This window comes from Lithobates pipiens, unplaced genomic scaffold (genome assembly GCF_037356315.1).
Source record: "Lithobates pipiens isolate NorthernLeopardFrog02 unplaced genomic scaffold, aLitPip1_a1.2 Scaffold_25, whole genome shotgun sequence".
Taxonomy (NCBI): domain Eukaryota; kingdom Metazoa; phylum Chordata; class Amphibia; order Anura; family Ranidae; genus Lithobates; species Lithobates pipiens.
The window spans coordinates 39,552,810-39,573,291 of NW_027507787.1; the positions used below are offsets into that span (position 1 = coordinate 39,552,810).

Below are 20,482 nucleotides of genomic sequence, written 5' to 3' on the forward strand. Positions count from 1 at the left end.
CAAGTTGAGTTCAAAAATCCATTCCCAGCCTTAGGCTATCTACTAAATGATATTTATGTCACTTTGTACAACAGGCTTCGTGTATGAACATGCCGCAAGTAAGAGCTATCACAGATTTCCCACAACTACCAATCTTATTCAGTTCCGCATCAAAAAAGAAAGAATAAGAGTTTTAATTTTAAGTGTTACTAAGAATCAGTACAGATAGTTTGATAGTTTGATAGTCTTTAGTTGACACTGAAAACAACAGATCCTAGGGCATTAACACACTAAACTAAACGATTTGAAAATGTTGACACAACAAAATGTGAGAAGATTTACTTTAATTATCCAATCATGGAAGAAAATCCCCGCCATCTCCACATGCTTGGATAACTGAAATAGAAATCCACACAATTTGTTGCAAGAACATTCCCAAATCCTTTAGTTAATCAACCTCAAGAAATCAACATCCCAAAACGATCAATTTGAGCATCACTAATTTTCTAACAGACATATCAACTTGGATGTCACACCAGTTCTTCAAACTCAATCTATCCAAAATTTATATCCAATTTATATATATATAAAAAAATATTAAAATTATTATTATTTTGGAAACTGCGTGTAGCACTTTGCCTTGTTGACCCGTATTTCTCAATTCGTTTTGAAATCCATAAACATATTCTAAGTTCACAAAATGTATACATATAGCAGGCAACAGCATAATCAGTTAGATATACATAATATAGATATCTTCTTACCTCACTCAGTCGACAACATTCATCCATATATTCATCTAGACTGTCACTTGTTTGGCATCTTTTCAACTGATGCAAACCCTGAATTTCATCAAATGTGTCCTTGTAAAAGTCATTCACAGCTTTTGTATCTTCCTCTATTGTGGATGAGAGTGCTGTACAGTACAATGTGTTGTCTGTGCAGTCATTTTCATCACTGCATGGTGGCAAATCCAATTCCTCCTCTTCCTGGCAGTCAATAAAATCTTCTATGGTGTTTTCTTGGTCTTCAGCATTGTCTTTGCCATTGTCATTATACTCCTTAGAGTGTTCAGTATTAGAGAGAAAGTTATTGGCGTTGTCTACATGTGTACCTGCATTAATTTCCATGTGGCCTACAGTTGGTGAAGATGATGCGCTGAGCACCCCTGAATCACAGGAGGAATCTCTACTATGCATCACAAAACTCTTCTCTGATCCTTTAGGTGTAGAGGGTGAGTTGGCTCCACTTGGCATCTCAACTCCAGAATCTTCTGACTCAAATTTATACAGTCTTTTGAACTGCTGAAGGGGATCAGATACCACCATCCCACATGTGCTGGATTCTTTAACTGGCACATCTGATGGACAGTCTGAAGCTGTGTCTGTGTGAGCTAAGGCATCTCCATTTAAACTCTGAGATCCAAATTGGTCACTGTCATAATCATGTATTAATTTCTTCATGTGAGTCAGAACTACCTCTCCATCTGAAGAAATGCCTTTCTTTCCTGACCAAAAAAAAAAGAAAAAACATATTCAGATTACAGCTACGTTAGGTTGCAGCAATAAAAGTTCATAGAATTTAGATGCTGGGCTTTACATTAAAGCAGGGGGCGGGTGGGGGCAGGAGATGGGCTTTAAACTTCAGGCTCTATGCTTTAAAGTTAGCAGTTAAGTTAAAATAGTCTTATCAAAATGTGTTCATATTTTTAGAAAGAAAAGGTACCGGTAATTCCATTACTGATTGGGCAGAGATGTGTTGACTCCAACAACTTCCCCCATCTCTCAAAGGTTCCATTGGCAAGCATTTAATTCAGCTTTCTAGCATGTAAATTTGAAACATTAACTTTAAGGTGGTGCTGGCAATAAAATTTAGCTGTGCACATTTTATAAACACAAAGATTTTCTGTATGTCCTCAAATGGAGTAGTCCAATTCGTTTTTTTTTTTACCTTTTCGTTTGATGTATATGTGATGAATTTGACTGTGTAGCTCCAATACTGCAAATGAAATTCTGTAGAGCCTCTGAGAAATTCCATCATCAGTAAATGGACATAGTCTATTGGCTTACTTTCATTAAATGTGCCATCTCACAACTTTTATAACGTGTGAATAAATATTCATGACATACAACCATTTCACACATTACAAACAAATTTTGTCCGCTGTTTCCTTGGAGGATCATTACAAATAGTAACATTGTTCATTATCAACCTTATAAAATCATATACAATCTTATACAAAACTCTATTCTGTACTTTGCCATCGTGCAAAAGAAAATATCCACATACATCATATCATTGCTGCACTGAACACATTCACAAATGCATACTAATACACTCTAATGCCTCAAAAACACTGGACTTTCTGCCAACAAAACCATGGAATTTTGTCCAAAAGGTGTTGGCCCAAACTTGTCATGCATACACAAGGCCACACAATTGTTAGCCAACAATAAAGAACATAGTGATATACTACGTTGTTTTTCAGCTCTTTAGCGCTAGCCTTTGGGCTCCTTCTGCTAATTTCGTGTTAGTAGAAGTTTGGTGAATGTTGATTCGCACTTTTAATTTTGCACTTTTAATTTTGCATTTGTTTCTGAGCGGCCGTTCGTCAACCAGCCATGTTTCAGAATCGGAGGAGATAACGTGTTATTTTTTATTGGCCTTGAAGTTATTGCTTTGACATTTTTCTTTGGTTGAATAATGATTTGATTATTTTTCTATATTTTTGGATGCATAGAATGCACTTTTTAGATAGCATGTCTAATTTAATTGTTTTCTTTTTTTTTAATGCACAATAAAAAAAAAAAATGTGTAGAATAACACTTGGCTATGTGTTTCACTTCAAATGACAGTTTGGGAGTAGGCAATTACATTTAAAAAAATACAAAGTAAAATTGACAAGGGACACCAACACAGTTGTATCTTTGAACTTAAAAACTACGGCATAAGGGTGTTGTGGTAACTTGCCCCCCCCCCCCCCCAAAGAAAAAGCATAATAATATTATTCTTGATATAACTATAAAAAAAAGCCTTTTAAAATTAGTTTGCAATAACTCCATCAGTATCACCAGCAAAGCAGCTTCATTATTACTCCATTAAAAAAAAAGGGAATATGCACTGCATTTGGAGATTTCATAATTTGCCACGTCATGAATGTGAATTCTCCATTACAAATGCTAGTTTACAAGACCGACCACTTCTGACTCGTCTTTGCTTCCGAGCATGCATGTTTGTACTTTGGACTTTTGTCCGATGGACTTGTGTACACACGCTCGGAAAATCCGACAACAGACATTTGCTGTCAAATAAGTTATCATTTTCACCCCCATTGTTATTGCAAAGTCAAAATGTATTTCTCGTGTCATATCACTGTTAGCAGAGGTATAGATTGATGTTAGTTGTTTGGCAGGAAGGTCCTTCATACAGGAAAGAGAGCACCAAACCTGTATTAGATCTAGGAAATGATTAACCCCTAAAAAATGTTATGGTATCCATGGGTTCTGAGGGGGTCCTCTTAATCAGGACTAAAATACTATATATATATATATATATATATATATATGTGTGTGTGTAGGGGTTGGGGTGGACATGGTGTCACAAATACTCCCGCATAGCCACCATCCCCTAAGACTATGCGACAAAAAACCCCAAAAAAACGAAAATTGAGAAAGGGAGAAAAGATTATTTAAGTGAAGATAAAAAACAACTTGTGAACAATTCTTACAGGATCACCATGTAACATAGCACCACCGAGCATCTAGGTCATACATTTAGGTTTCAACATAGCTGTATCTACATACTGTGACAAAACAGCCCAAATATATATAATATTTTGTATATCTGCAGAAAGTATCGTTTCATAAAATTTATGAATTCAAGAACAGTATTGAATGAAGAAGGAAGGGGGAGAGGGAAGGAGGAAAAAAAAAAAAACATGTGAAACAAATGCATTACTAAATTTATCTTCAATTTCTCATGCCAAACTATATTACTTATATATTGTTTATTAATATTTTTAGAATTCATGTGATATCCATTGGGCTACTCTCAAGGCCCTGACGAAGCGGATCTGTCTGCGAAACGCATAGGCCATATTTTCTCAAATTTTTCTGGGACTGGCACACCCTGACTTCAAAATTCCAAGACTGTAACTAATTTTAACTTGTCTATGCTCAGAAGTTACTGCCAGAAGGCAGATGAATAAAGTTTGTATATTTTTCTCTAATTTAAGTATGTGTTTCTTTTATTATACTCCTCTGAGGCACAATTAAAGTCCCATTCTGTCCCAAACTCCCTTTTTTTGAAACATAGTCGCATATATATATATATATATATATATATATATATATATATATATATCAATAGGAAAACAGTGTCATCAAGTGATGTTCAGACAGACTTTGCATGTAAATGTAAGGTCTCCTAGATGACAGCCCCCCAAATTACAAAAAAAATGTTACAGAGGGGTGCCAAAAATGAGGCATTGTAGAAAAAAATACTTTCCCCTGATCCCTGCTCGAATCCACTTCCTCTAGCAGTGGGCCATTGCTGTAAACATCTCCCGAAAAATCTAGGTCCTGAATATTCCATACAAGAATGTACTCTCAGTATTATTCTTTTTATTTATTTATTTTTTACAATGTCTCATTTTTGGCACCCTTTTATAGTTTTTCATTTTGGGTGTAGTGGGCTATCATTAAAGCAGATTTTTATGAAAGGTCTGCTTTAAGGTAACTTAGGGTGCATACGTATATTGTATTGTAACCCTGATGAAGACCCTTACTACCCCTGAAATAGATTGGCATTTTAAAGCCGACCTTCAGTCATTTTTTTCATCTTTCCATCTATTAAATCTTCTGCCCTTGTTGTTTTAACTTTGATTAGTAAAACATTTTTTTCTGCCAGTAAATACCTTATACAGCCCACTTCCTGTTTCTTGTCTGGTAAAAGGCCTAGGATTATGACATCATACACAGCTCTCTTTCTCACTCTGGTGAGTTTGCCAGGATGGGAGGGGGGATGAGTCATAAGAGGGCCAATGAAAGCTACACGGCTGCAGAGCAGGAGGTGTGACTCTGTGAGTCTGTGTAAAACCAGGAAGTGAAAAGTCAGCAGCTTCAGCTGCCCACAGTTAAAATGACTGCAGCCAGACTTAGTGGAGGGAGATTTCTGCAGCAAATTTGGCAAGTACAGAATCACAGTATATTGAAAAAAAATATGCAAAGTGGTTGGAGGGAAACTTCAGAATGGCAAATATGTTTTTATTACAAATTATGTGAGCAGACTGCAGTTCCTCTTTAAGATACATTGAACAATAATCATTCCTGGACTCTTCTGTTTGGTGTACTCTTACCTGTATTTCTGATACATTGATATAACAGCTTTTACTGGACAATACCCACCACAGGGGCATTTGAATTGTACTACTCTGAAACTCTTATGCCATGTACACACGGTCGGATTTTCAGGCAGAAAAAGTCAGACGGAATCTTTTCATCGGATATTCCAATCATGTGTGGGCCTCATTGGACTTTTTTTTATGAAAATTCAGACGGACCTAGAAATAGAACATGTTTTAAATCTTTTTGACGGAATCAATTCCTATCAGGAAAACCATTCATCTGTATGCTGTTCCGACGGACCAAAAACAACGCATGCTCGAAAGCAAGTACGAGACGGTAGCTATTGGCTACTGGCTATTTGAACTTCCTTTTCCTAGTCTCGTCGTACGTGCTGTACGTCACCACGTTCTTAACGATCGGACTTTGGTGTGATCGTATGTACACACGACAGTTTCACCGTCTGTCGGAACTCAATCGGAAAAACCTTTAGAGTTTATTTTGACGTGAAAACCGGTCATGTATACGCAGCATTACTTGTCAATACCCTTAAAAATAATTGGCAGAATCATAAGCAGGGCAGAGGGAGGAAAACTATTATTGCTTGATATAGGATACATCCAAGGTAACATTAAATACAGTTTATATTTTCCTTAGAGACGCTACTTTACAGGCTCTCACGTTTCTCTATAAACTTTTGCATGTGCCGTTATAATTAAAATGTCATGATAAATGGTGTGCAGCCAACTTATATGATCAATGAGTTAGAGGAAATGACATGCATTGTTCTTTTTTAGCCCTGAAGAAAAATTAAAAAAGTACTTCCGTAGATGTTCAGCAGTACACAATTGTGCTTTTTATACTTTATATCATCTATGTTGTGCAAATATCAGTATGCCCTGCTCTTTCAGCTAGAACAATACAGATATAGGAGCCAGAAATTGATGAATAGAGGGGCCCTACACAAGCCTTTTTTCATTTCTAAAGCACAGGAAAATAAGAATACTGTCACCCAGTATTACATCACCATTACCGTGAGCCAAGACTGAAGCTATATGCAGTCTTTGTTTCTTTTTTCTAATGATAGTTTATTCATTTTAATTAACAATTGTTTTTATAATATAATATGCTGTCCTTAAAAATTCAGTAAGCTGTAGGTCACATGTTAGACGAAAGTTACGATGTTATACTGGTGCAGTTAGCCTGCCATTTTGTCCTCATGCGTAATTTATTCTCTATTCTTCCCTTAAAGTGTATCTCCAGGCATTTTTTATGCATACACTTTAAATAAAATGTATCATTAGAATTTTTATTTTACAGTTCTGTACCCTTTGGAACAAAATACCAGTGCTTTCCAACCCTAGTTATGAGAACCGACCTGCAAGAGGAAGAAGGCAGTTGTTTCATAGCTGCAGCTTGTCTCAGCTTTGACTACTTTCCATGGACAGGCAACGGCAAGAGTAATGCAAAGAGGAGGCGGGGCTTGCCCTGTCTAGCTAGAAGCCACCACTGCAATTACCAATCAAATTAAAACTTTGATTCACTCCATGCTGGTATCTAAGAGATGGACTTATATAAGGCTAAGAGCAGTAGCACAAATAGGTTCCTGCTGATGGTGTATAATTCATCTGTTTTCTCCTTGTAGCTCCAATTGCATAGCTGCATATACATTCCAAAGTGGTATTTTTGGCACATTTGTACTACTTCAAAACAAAGGGGTTTAAACAGGAATTACCCTGAACAAAAAGTAGTAGTAGTTGTAGAGGCAACAAGAGGAGATTGTATGGTTGATTAGAGGAGTAGAACATGTTCTCTATTGAAAGTGGATTTTTAATTTGCCACGTGAACTTTCACTTATCTTAGTGAAAGGGGCAAAACAAGGTATAAATTAATTTTGCAAAGAATACCCAATTACATGCATGAAAAAAAAAAAAAAAAAAAAAACAGGATTTTTTCTTGCACACGCTTGGATGATTGAAGTCAGCAGAGCTTCACCTCATTCACTAAAGCCTGGTACACACTATCAGTATTTTCTTGTTCGAACAAAAAAATTATTGAGGAGCTCTGGTGTTAGTACAGCGATCTCCCCCATGAGCTATGATGTTCTGACAGGGGGATCCCCCCCCCCCCCCCCGTTACAACACACCGGTCAGTACTCACAGCCATTCAACAAATGTTTTTCTGGCATGCCCCTTCGACAGAAGCCAGATGTTCGGCCTGTTTCTGTCAGACAGTCTGCCGTACACATGGGCCGAATGTCGGCCGGTTTCTGTTGAACCAACCAATATTCAGCCAGTGTGTACCAGGCCTAAGCTGAGTGAATTTTCTCTTTTTGCTAAGTGAATATTTGTTTAGCTCAGTGAATGAAGTTTAATTATCCAATCATGTTTAACTAAAAATTAGGGCTGTTACTGATTAAAATTTTTGTGTTCGATTAATGGATTTTTTTAAAATCGATTAATCGACTAATTTCGATTAATTATAACGCACATACAGATCCAACTACTTTTAGCTGATCTCCTTGCATTGCAACTCTGCATTAGTCAGTGGTAAATGTGGTATACACTATATACAATCACCCGACACTAGTTAGTTTCTACAATCCATGACTTAACTTCACAGTTCACACAAATACGTTTTAAATTCAAACTGTAGCTCTGACGTAACAATTTTTTTTTTCACAGTAGCCTGACAATCCCTCCAACTCCGGTCTAACTAAGCACTCTCACCTTATGGCATGGACCCCTGTGCAAACAGGTGGTCATGCAAGCGTGTATCAAAAGGGTTAACACGGACCATAAACTTCACTCATGTCTCCTTAGATCTCAGCAAGAATGCCAGGTTATGGGTAGAAAGAAAAGATCTAAGTGCTCACCACTTAAGTATAAGATAACATTTTTGTGTATAAACACAAACTACTCACATAAAGATGATAAAAACACAGCATGTAAAGCTGACAATCATGTTAGTTCTGTAGGGTAGCAGTGGGTGATGTCATGAGTAGCTCCTCTCCTGTCCGCGTTACGTTCAATCAGAATTTCTACGTCACCGGACTTCTCCCCCCTTCCCTTCGTTAGCAGATGGAGGCACTCGGTGACGTCGATGTCCGTGACGTCAACGGATCTCTGACGGAACTCCTTGAAGATCCAGAAGCCGACGGAGAGGTGAAATTTTGATCGATCAAAAAAATTAACGATTAATCAAGGAATTAATCTTTAATTTCCACAGCCCTACTAAAAACCCTAGTTTTTTTTTTTATTGTACATGATTGGGTATTGTAACGTGAATTTTACTTAGCTTCTTCAATACCTAAGATAAGTGAAAATTCAATGTAATAAATCAACTACAATGTAACTTGGTTTAAAACTGGACCTTCTTTTTAAATCTAGCCAACTTTTTCATGTTTACCATATATTGCAGTAATGGTGGTTGTAGTGGCAATGATAATATCTGTGACAAGTCAGATATTTGGATATATGATGGATGATGTATATGATTGAAAATCTGTCTATTCATTTTAGCAAGACATCGGTCACGAATAAATACCCTAGCCAAATTTTAAATACATTAGTAGCACTTACATTTGGTACTGTGCTAAGGGAATAGTTATTACTCAACTTGTGTTATATACATAAGTTTTACTTTTAGAGTATCCATGTAACTATTTAAATAAAATTGTTTTTTTTTTTTTTTTTTTTGTAATGTATTAGTGAGAATTAAGTATTTTTCAACAGAATGAGCAGAAATAGCATGGCCATCGGCTAATGCCACAAGTGCTAAAATTTTATTATGCAGAGCAATGTATACACCTTTTAGATGAGAATTTGGGGAAATATGTTTATAGCCTATAGTTGTCCCACTGCATGCAGTGAATATGTTAACAGAAAACAGACAAAACAGTTCTCCCTTATGGTGTTTGTTTAGCTAAAACTCTCATTACATGATGACAGACATGAATGTGGTGTCTTTGTCTCCTTCTGTTTAAGGTCACTCCATGGATCATCTTCGGTACATGTTGATAACGTCTTACACAGTGTCGTACACTTATTCGCAGGTCAGTGAAAACAGCACAGGTTTGCATTGTGTGGGCAATCAATACAGGACAAGATTTCCTATGTGCCACTTGCATTGCTAAGTACCATACTAAATCCATTTCCCTTCTTGATGTAAACCTGTCAAACCCAAGAAATTCAAACTGAGCATATGAGGAAAAAAATGCAAACGCAGAAGTTACCAGTGAAAACTGCATGTCAAAGCAGTCAGTAGATCCAAAGACATTGGCTGCTGGAATTATTTGCAAATTTTGAGTTTTTCCTGTAAAAGAAAAGCTTGTCACCACGCACTCCTGAAACCTGCACATTCCTATTGATATTTTTATTTTATTTGCAGCTTCAATAGCCACTAATAATTTCTAGGATAAAGGGGGCAGGGACAATGTTGACATTTGCAGGAATATATAAAATTTGTATATAATTTCAGCTACTAATATCTACTAACTGTTCTGATGCGTGTTTTTTTAATGTAATCTCTGTTTATGTGGTCTTTACCAATCATATTCTCAGCCTAAATTGCCCAGATCCTAATAGGTTAATTTTAATGTTCTGCAAAAAAATAAAAATAAATTCTTGTTGCAATAAAAAAAAACTTTGCTAAAGACAAAAACAATTACATTAGCCATACAAAAATATAACATGCATTAAAAAGGCCACAGTGAGGAAATATTTATAGACCAATGGATTGGTGGTTTAACCAATGGGGTAACAGAGTTAAAGACCACTGGTGGGATTATGGCTCCTAAAACCACAACTCTCATACTATTTCAGAATGCTTATTCTAGGGTTGTCCCGATACCCATACCCATACTAGTATCTATATCGTGACCGATACTGAGCATTTGCGTGAATACTTGTGCTTCTGATGCCAGATCCGATACCTAAGAGAGATTAGATGACCGGAAGTCAGCGGGCGGAACAATGGAAGTGATGCTCCGTGTCGACATCAGTGGTTGGACATCCAGACACCCATCTTGGTACACCCTGCACTCGGCCACAGAAAGCCAGCAGCGGACATCTTGTAACACCCAGTCCATATGATTTGGGCTGGGTGTAACAAGATGGCCACTGCTGCTTTTATGCGGCCGAGTGCAAGAAGTACCAAGATGGGCGTCGCAGGCAGCCTTTCCTCATGGCATTTCAGTGCCGATAAATGCCACCTATCACTGCCAGCCACCTGTCAGTGCCTCCTATCAGTGTCAGCCATCTTTCAGTGCTCATTGGTGCTGCATATCAGTGCCACCTAATCCTATCACTGCTCATCAGTGCTGCTTAATCAGTGCCACCTATCAGTGCCCATCAGTGCTGCATATCAGTGCCACCTAATCTGTATTGTGCTTTGAAAACTGTCACATGACATTAAAAAAAGGTATCGGTAATTGGTATCGGCGAGTAATTGAAAAAAGTACCGGTACTTGTACTCGGTCTTAAAAAAGTGGTATCAGGACAACCCTAGCTTATTCCTTGTTCTGTCAGCGCACCACTACAAGCATTTTCTTTATGAGAAAAAAACACTACTATGCTCATAATTCTGTAATATTTTATATTTGAATCAGGGCATTTCTATACTATACAACCTGACCCTGAACTTTTTTTTTGTGGTATTAGAGACCACCATATTACAGCATACAAAAGAATTCTAATGCACAGATAGGTAGATGTCTCTAGAGCATAGCACAGGGAATGATTGGGAACATACTGGCAAACGCTATAAAAAGTACCGACAAGAGGCATCTACTTCTTCACATTAATGTTATTGATTCAACTTTTTTCATGTGCTAATAAATACACGTTTTCCCAGCATAGTCCACAGTTTACTGTTAGTTGTATAGCTATGAATAACAATAAATATTATAGGCAGTATAAGTCTTTACTTAACCCTCTACTCTGAAAACTAGGTAAAGTGGTAGCCTAAATAAAGGTGCAAGCACGCTCAAATGCTTACATTAACCTTTCAGTATTTCTCTTGGAAGCCCTGAGTCTAGAAAGCTTGCAACTCTTAATGCAAAGAACGAACTAGAGAAAGTAAAGTTGACTGCATAGGCTAGCTTCATCAACAACATATATGTGGATTAGCCAGCTAACCATTCTTATGATAACTTCAGGCTCGGGGTGGTTGCTGGCCAACCCTGCAGAATTTGGCAAAACAGGGATTCTTTTTAGATGCTTGCCACCTATGAAGAAGGATCTTGCTGCTGCTATAGGTATTTTTAGACCCAAGCATAAATTCATGTGATGATAAATTAGGTCTCAGCTTTGATTGCCGAGTGTTAGATGGAGAACAACACTGTACACTGAGCCCCCCATCAAACTAATCTTTCCTATAACCTAACACTAACCCTCTCTGTACCAAAGTTACCCATGCCCCAGTCCGCTGACACACACCTCTGCCCCCCACTGATTCAATTGCAAAAAAAATAAAAATTCAAAATTGGAGTTGAGCATTAGCTTTTTTTTTGCATTCCCGCCTCCCTTGGACCTACAGAATCATAGCTCCAGTCTCTTTCGTGTTAGACTTATTTGGTTTGATTGATTTTTTTTTTGCTCTGTGATATCAGTGTTGATTGCATCTGCTAAGCACATAAACACACCCTTGTAATCTAGTAAATGACTAAGCATGTGCACATCTATTTTATTACAACATTTGATCACTGACCTAGTTCTGATGTCTTAGGGTCATAGCTAATATTTTAGTTATTGATTAAAGTTTGGGGATTGTAGTGGTGAAATATCAGTTCCCAGATCTAGACTCCTGCAGCAATTATCAGAATTTGTCATTCTGTTAGAATTTTCTTGTTCTTTATATTATGGGGTATGCAACAGGTGGAGTGAAACTTTAAGGTGAGCGAGCAGAGCAGGGAATGCTGATGTCCTGGGATGTGGTGCAGCAGGTGGAGTGAGATTCTAAGGTTAGGTTAAGCTCCTTTAGGAAGAATCACAAGTTGGAAAATCCCACTGTGTCATAATGAACACCTCTCATTACCAAAGATTTCCATGATTGCTCACGGGGTTGGATGAAAAATATGAGCTTTCTTGCTTTTATTGGGTTATTTATGGCCACCCCAATGCAAACACAACAGTGGCATAATCTGATAGTACAAAAACCTTTGAAAATGTAGCGCTCCCATTTATGCTCTTCTGATATCTGATAACTCTTATATCCTCAGTCTTTGCTATATGTGTAGCATGAGTAAATCCCATCCTAACCCTTTAAATGTATAATCACACACCTTTACTATATCCACAGTGTGGAATTCAGTGGCTTAACACATGCACATAGTTAAAGTGTCTGGCCTGAAGAAGAGATAAGATAAGATGAGCATGTTGAGACCAGACCAGAAAGATTAAAGGATGACCTGTCAACGGTGTTTAGGACTTTAAAGGAAATAGGCAGTTTTAAAATCAGTGCTTTGGCAAAAACATCTTTGTCATGTTGTGCTATTTCCATTCTTCACTGTACAGACAACCATTACTTGTAACACGATTTAACCACGTTGAAAGGATTTCAACAGATTATTTTCCTAATTTTGTGGCTTCAGACAAAAGACTGTTTTTAAACTATATGGTTTATGATCTGACTGAGATAAGATAATTTATGACAGTACCGTGTTTGGACAGGCAGTGAGTCACTGTCATTAAACAGTTCCCAATGCTATTTAGACAGATGTTGTGGGGTTTAGGAGGCATAACATTTGTTCAATGGCACCTTGCTGATTCCAATGGCCCTTTGATCAAGCTCACCACTAAAATCATAAAAATACTGCTGTACAAACAGAGGTGATAGTGTTTAATCAGTGTGTATTCAGAAAATCAATTACCAACCATAGCTGGGTACTAATACATTATTTAATAATAATAACGTAAGTTTCATTGGCAAAATACAAATAAATTACAATATCTCCTGGAATTTTAAATGCCTAAATTGTTTTATTTTCCTTGTGTCAGAAATACATATCTGTTTCTTCATATTTAGGTTAGCCCTTCTGACCTCTTGTCTGAAAAATGCTAAAATGAAAAAAAATGATACTCACTTAGGTGGATGTGGTATTGTTTCAATTCTGCATCTATCCCACACCACCTCTAAGATTAAGAACTGAGTGATCAAATACAGCTGATCGCTCAGCTCTTGGTCTTCAGACTGCACAGAGCTGCCCCTCCACAGCTCACCGGAATGCTGGGCTGTGGAGGTGGCGGAAGCGGCTGAATCAGGCTCCCAGCGGCTAGCTAAAAGGCTGAGAAAGCTGCCGGTCCAGGTACCATAAGGTTGAGATTTTTTCAGAGCCTGGACCGTCTCTGTGACGTCAGAGGACAGCAGGTTTTAGCCTGCTGTCGGCTGAAAACGGGTCAGAGGAGTGCAGAACACACTGCATTCCTGTGATCCATAGGAGAAGTACAGCCAAAAAAAGCTTTGGCTATACTTCTCCTTTAAATTCTTAATCAACATGCTTATTCTCGGTTGGTGACTTAAAGTACTGAAGTTAGATACTGCCAGGCAACTAACTTTATTAAAAGGAGGCCATCAATGGCAGTCCTCATAATTCCCTCAGGGCAGGTTTCCTTTAAATGTTGGCCTCTTGTTTATGAGTCCTCCATGGGCCAAGATTCTTTGCTGGTCCTCCAAGGGCTCCACCTCTTGACTAGTCCTACATGGATTAAAAAGAATGGCTTTCCTTTAACCAAGAATATTATTTTTATGACCAGTGTCTAATGTCTATAGAGAGGTTAAATCTTGTTAATACTTAGGACCACCCTATTGTTGACAAAAACAGAATCCAGCCTGAGAAAGGGGAGCCTTTCTCCTAGCTGTCTATAGGCTCCCCTCTCTCAGGCTGGATTCTGTTTTTATCAACAATAGTATGAATAAGATGTAACCTCTATAGACATTAGACACTGGTCATAAAACAATATTCTTGGTTAAAGGAAATCCATTCTTTTTGATTACTAGCTCTCTTTCTAAAGATCTGCCAAGATCATTTAATACTTAGCTTTAAGCCATAAACAGATATCAGACTAAGGATAACAAGCTTTGAAAGACTTGCTTATCACTATTTTCAATAAACTCTGTATTGGAAACACTGCAATTATTTTTATCATCCACAGGTGAGGCAGGCCATACACGGTGCAAATTTCTTTCCTGCAACCATGGGTTGCAGGAAAGAAATTTGCACGATTCTCCCATCAACACAGACAGTGCTGACAGGGACATCTCTCCTGCTGAGCAATTGTCTACTCTGGGCGGGGGCAGGCAGGGGAAGCTGCTCTTGCCAGGGGAAGATAGTGATTGTTGCTAGCGGCTATACTAGCTGCTAGTCAGAATCGCAAGAGAATCCAGCAGGCTGGTTGAACTCAAGTTGATCGATCAATCAACTTGGTACATTCAGCCTGCCCATTAAAGGTTCAAATCTTGATGGGATCCTGCTAAACTGGCCAAGATTTGAACAGTGTATGGCCGGCCTAGTGCTTGGAAGCAACATTGAGTAGTAAAAACAACGGTTTTGTTTTCTATGCCATTAGCCTAAAGCTGCTGGCCGTACAAAGGAATTCTAACAGATTCCTCCATCTACCTTAAACAGCACAGATAGATTTTTCTCCCCTAATAGCTATTGTATTCTGACAGCCAGCATCCATGGTGGTCAAAATACACAAACAGTAGCTTCACCTGATTGCATGCAGTCACTGTTACCTGCACTGACATGTGTTGGGGCCCTGCTCCTTCATCACAGACTCCTGTCCATCTTGTCTTTTGCTGAGCTACTAAAACCATCCCCCTATTCTGTTCTGCACAACATGGACGCTAAATATTCTGTAGTCCAAAATACAGGTAAGAACTAAGAAGGCTAATTAGACCCCCTAATGTAACAGAGGAAGTGTGCAAAGGACAGCACTGAAATGTTGACATGGTCAACAGGTATTTTTTTGCACATATCAAAGAGAGACAACTCTAGCTAGGGCCCTAAACTTGAGTACCACTTGGAACAGCATTTGGACTCATCCAGGTGCAGCCTGCCATAGACTTTGATCAGCTGCAGGCATTGTGGCTAGAGATGCTAGACGTGCGCTAAAACGCCAGGAGGGACACACAGTAGCTACACACCCCTGTGTCCAGAGGGCTGTAATTCTGCATGAGTAAATCAATTAGTAAAAAAGAAAAGGATATGGATTAAAATTATGGAGCCTGCTCCTTCAGAAAGAAGTCAACAGTGGGTGCTCCTACATTTATATTTTGCCAGGTTTCCTTGAAGCATTCCAAGCCCTCCAGTGTTGGGCTTGACAGGTACATTTTCAGCATATGTGATATAAATATAGGTTTGGGACATACTACATTTTAAGTAACCTTTTTTATAAATGCAGAATAAATTATTGTCAGGTGTAAAATCATTATTAGTAGATTCTCTGTACAAGCATTGACTATACTGAATCCACCTTATGTCTCCAAATCCCCCAGTTTTATATATGTGTGCTTAATATGCAGGTTTCAGTAACGGACTGTGAAATCCTCAAGCTCTCATACAGTAGGCGAATAAGTGGAATATTCCAATTTCAGAGATTAGCGAGAGTATGCTAGATCACTTGGCTGCTTTTTCCAGAGGTCGCTGGTGTTATTGTTTTCCATTAGTCTGGCTCAGATCAGGTTGTAACTCTTATAATGAATACTGCTGTTCTATGGAGAATTTCACACCTTGCTAGAAGAGATGACATTTCAAAAAGCTGGATGGATAGGGTGAGCCGAGGCTCCATCTGATTTATCAGTTGTTACCCAGTTCTCTTCCTGCAATTCTCAGGATTTACAAAACCAAGTTGTACGCTTTCATGCAAAATTAAAAAAAATTAAAAAACAACCATCATTTAAATCACATTCGAATACTAAAGACTGGCATTAGACCCGGAGATAAGAGGAATGATGGACTACCAATAGATAAAAAAAAAGCAAAAGAAAAAATGGTCTGAGATAAAAAAAAAAAAAAAGTGTTGCCAAAAAGACACCAAAGCCCTGTTCCCACTCAATCATATCAGGTGATGATTAAATCTGAAGCATCATTTGGAAAGATCAGACCATGTAGGGCTACGCTATCATGACCCTAAATTCTCACGATCTACAAACCAACAGGACAGCCATGGGCATCACTAGGATACTTCAATCGCCCATCATTATGTTACAAAGTTACAGTACATGGATCGTCAGGTTTAAAAAAAGGCACAAGTTCATCAAGTTCAACAAATAATAATAATAAAAAAAACATACAATCCCATATACACAATCCTTCACCCACAGTTGGTTTGCACTTAGTAATAACACTGTGCCACTTTATAAAGAAGAGAATATGAGATGAATCGCTCCTTGGATTCTGCTCATCTGATGCACTGACCATTTATTAGTGGTGTTGCTTGAAAATCCATTAACTGCAGTAGCGTTTCTTGGCACAGCTAACATCAGGTTAACATTCAGAACATAGCGTTCTTACTTTTGTTATTAACAAGAAAAAAAGGAAAAAAGTCATTGAGATATAACGTCACTAATCTATCGTCCACCAGCAGTCCATAAGGTACCAGTAATGTACAGCAAACCTGCACGTTTGGCTCTGGATATGGAGAAATTCATAGCAGATGGTTCACTTGCTCTTACTTATCACATTGCCTTATAAACCAGCAGTGGACTTTTCAAAGTTCCTTGACATTTTTGCACTGCAATTTCCAATATGCAATGCAATGGGGGTTATTTACGAAAACGCAAATCCACTTTGGAATACGGGTGCAGACTACAAGTGCAAAGTGCACTTGAAATTGCACTGAAAGTGCACTTGGAAGTGCAGTCACTGTAGATCTGAAATGAGGGGAAGCTCTGCTGGTTTTATCATCCAATCATGTGCAAGCTAAAATGCTGTTTTTTATTTTCCTTGCATGTCCCCCTCAGATTCAGTGCAACTTCAGTGCATTTTCACTTGTAGGGATAAGTGGAGTTGCCTTTAGTAAATAACCCCCAATATATATACCATATGTTTCAGAATAAGAGCACATGATTCCTAAACAAACTTTTATATACCTTGAATATGGAACACCTATTTTAGGATTTGTAACTTGTGATTTAAAGGTTTACCAGACCGGTGAAGCTGATTAAAGATTTTCTTTAATTTTTATTTAAACAAACCTGTCTGTCAAACATTTAGTAACTCATCCACTTAGTCAGATCTTTTTTTTTTTTTTGTCCTATGTGACTTTTCACACATTCATACTGCACTCAGAACTGTAGTGGGATTTACAACAAGCAAGAGAACTGTCCTTTGTTCATATTACAGATGTATTTAGATAGGTATTTAAAATATAGGAGCTTCTGTGCATGGCTGGTTGTTTGAAACAAATACAGATTCACTTGACTTAATTATGTCCTCTGTGTACAAACTGTAAACTTAAGCTGGCCATACACATATTGATCTCTAAGGGAAGTCGAACGGATTCCTCCATCCACACTAAACAAAGCGAATGAAGGACTCTTCCCTAACAGCTGTTGTATGCAGACAGCCACAGCACCTGTGGCTATCTGAATACCCAAATAGTGACTACATCTGATTGGATGCAGCCACTGTTCAGCTGACAATTTTTTACCTGCTCTTTTGATTTTTCAATTGAAGTTTGTTGAGCCGATTGCTGCTGACAAGGCCACCCATGGCTGAAATTTTGGCCAATTCAGCCTTGTATGGTCAGCTATAATAGGGTTAATTTGCTAAAAAAGGTAGGTTGTGCACCTAAAAATATAAAAAATTAAAAAATGTAATGTTAGTAAATGAGATGAAGCTGTGTTCAATTTGAATATCCAATCAAATGGGAGAGAAATAAAAAAAAAAATATTTTTGGTAGAACATGATTAGGTATTCTAAGTCAAAACAACTTCACCTTATTTACTAACATTCACTTTTCAAAGTGAACGTACACCTTGCTAAGTGAACAGTCTGTATTTTTTTAGTAAGTCGACCGCACTGCCTATATGTAGCTGCTGTGACTTCTATCTGCTTTTCATACATATGCTAAATCAGTGCGCAGCTCATCCCCACAGTTATTACATTTTGTATCAATTGACCCTCCCTTTTAGATTGTAAGCTCCCAGGAGCAGGGTCCTCTGATTCCTCCTGGATTAAATTGTATTGTAACTGTACTGTCTGTCCTTATGTTGTGAACGCTGTGCAAACTGTTGGCGCTATATAAATCCTGCATAATAATAATAATAGTAATAATATTACAGTATTATGCCAAGTTGCAATTTTCCTGTTAAAACATAAAACTGTATAAATAAAAAGAGTGTAAAAACAAAAAAAACAGCAAATATATCCATCAACATGACAAACTCTTAAAGACATACCTCTCTTCCAATGTGGCAGAATAGCAAAGGTCTTATGCCAGTTAAACATTGTCTCGCTCCAACAAAGTCAATTTTGCGGTTTCTGCACTTCTCCAGAAGGTAGGGACTTAACGGGACCTGGATCTCCCCTGCACAATCTTACTTTTTTTTTCTAATGTAAAGCTTTCAATTCTCTTTTTTCTCTATCAGTATCCATGATTGTTAGCATTGCTGAGCTCTCTCTTTCTCTGCACAATCTGCACAGCCAGCTATGTAAAAAAGGAGCCAGTTTCCAGCTGTAAGGAGAACTTGAGGCTGGATTCTTGTCTCAGCTACAGAGGAAACTGAACTAAGAGCTCAATCAGTGCTTGGCTTTTTCAGAGGCTGTGTTTCTGAACTGTAGGTGGCTCCCAGCCAGGAGTGAGTAAAAAAAAAAAAAAGGGAGCAGCCCATAGGAATTTATCTCCCTTGCTTGATAAGCCAAGATGACTAGATGGGTTGAAACCAAGTCTGTTATGAGTGCACCCCTGAACATGCCTCAGATATTACACAATTATTAGCTGTACTGTTCAAATAACGTTAACATAAAAGAAGTAAAATATGCGCAGTAAAGGATGTGTCGTAATCGGCTGTAAAATCTCCTACAAACAGAGATGCCAGATAGGGTACCTGTGGCTAAATGTTCTTTTATTGTGTGGGTTGTGTATAAAGCGGGTAAAAAAAAAACGTTTGTGTTGCTTTTTTTTTTTTTTTAAGATCTGAACACCGGTGCATTTTTCATCTGGGATGGGACAATTCACACAGCTGCTGAACGATAATGCTGCAATGTATCCAGATCAGTAAAAAGAATAGACAATTTGTATGTTTGTGTGCAGTTATATGTGTAAATTGCAATACTGACAGCAAGAAGAGGATGAAGAAGAGTATAAGCAAGGTCATAGGTGTGCGCAGCCTATTGCATTAGGGTGTGCACCCCAACACACACACACACACACACACATATATATGTATATATATATATATATATATATATATATATATATATATATATATATACACTTCCAAGTGCACTTTCAGTGTAATTTCAAGTGCACTTTGCACTTGTAGTTTGCACTTGTAGTGCAAAGTGGATTTGCCTTTCGTAAATGACCCCCAATGCATCTTTTTCCTTTTGCATAGAATAGGAAATGAAAATGGGATTTTTTTTTTTTTTTTTGCTGTTTGTATGCAATTGACGAGCTTTCCCTTCACTTCCTGTCTCGGAGACACAACAGAAAGTAATAGGAAATCTCTCCAAAGTGAGAAAAAAATGATCTTTTAGCCAGATGTCACCAGAGAAAAAGTCTTGTAGATTGTATGATTTTACCTTTATTTCTTTGCAGGTAAAATCTCATCAGAAAAACAAAGGACACCAACAACAACAACATAGTATTGATTGGGGGTTTTAACTCTTTCAGGGTTTGTTCATACCTGGAAGTGCATCCAAGCATGCACACTTTTTTTGCGTGTTCCTCTTTGTCACATTTTAGGGCAATCTATTAATTTCAATGGGCTGCCCTAAGCATGAAAAAAGTGCAAAAAAGGTGTTGGTATGTTATGTTTTTTTTTTTTAATCACGATGCACCTAAGCGCATGGTACTACGGTACCATGCGTATTAGGATATGCAAACACACGCACATTTGCCAAATGCATGGGGTGCCATCAAGAAAAAAAGTGTCACCTGTATGTATCTGCAGAAGGACATTGATTTTTAGCGACGTGTGGGAAAATGCATGAT

At 37.9% G+C, this 20,482-nt stretch overlaps 1 protein-coding gene across 2 annotated transcripts in view; it reads right to left on the reverse strand.

Annotated features, from left to right (window-relative positions):
• The window catches only part of LOC143930218 (uncharacterized), an 82,842-nt gene that overhangs the window by 47,753 nt on the left and 14,607 nt on the right, over positions 1-20,482 (reverse strand). The window contains exons 1-2 of one of the 2 annotated variants that reach the window (XM_077454291.1): positions 18,726-19,103; positions 744-1,486 (exon numbers count right to left, since the gene is read on the reverse strand). In XM_077454291.1, coding sequence (XP_077310417.1) covers positions 744-1,486; positions 18,726-18,774 — 792 coding nt within the window. In that variant the 5' untranslated portion in view covers positions 18,775-19,103. Of the gene's footprint in view, positions 1-743; positions 1,487-18,725; positions 19,104-20,482 lie in introns of those variants that run through there. The other variant, XM_077454292.1, reaches the window with a different exon arrangement.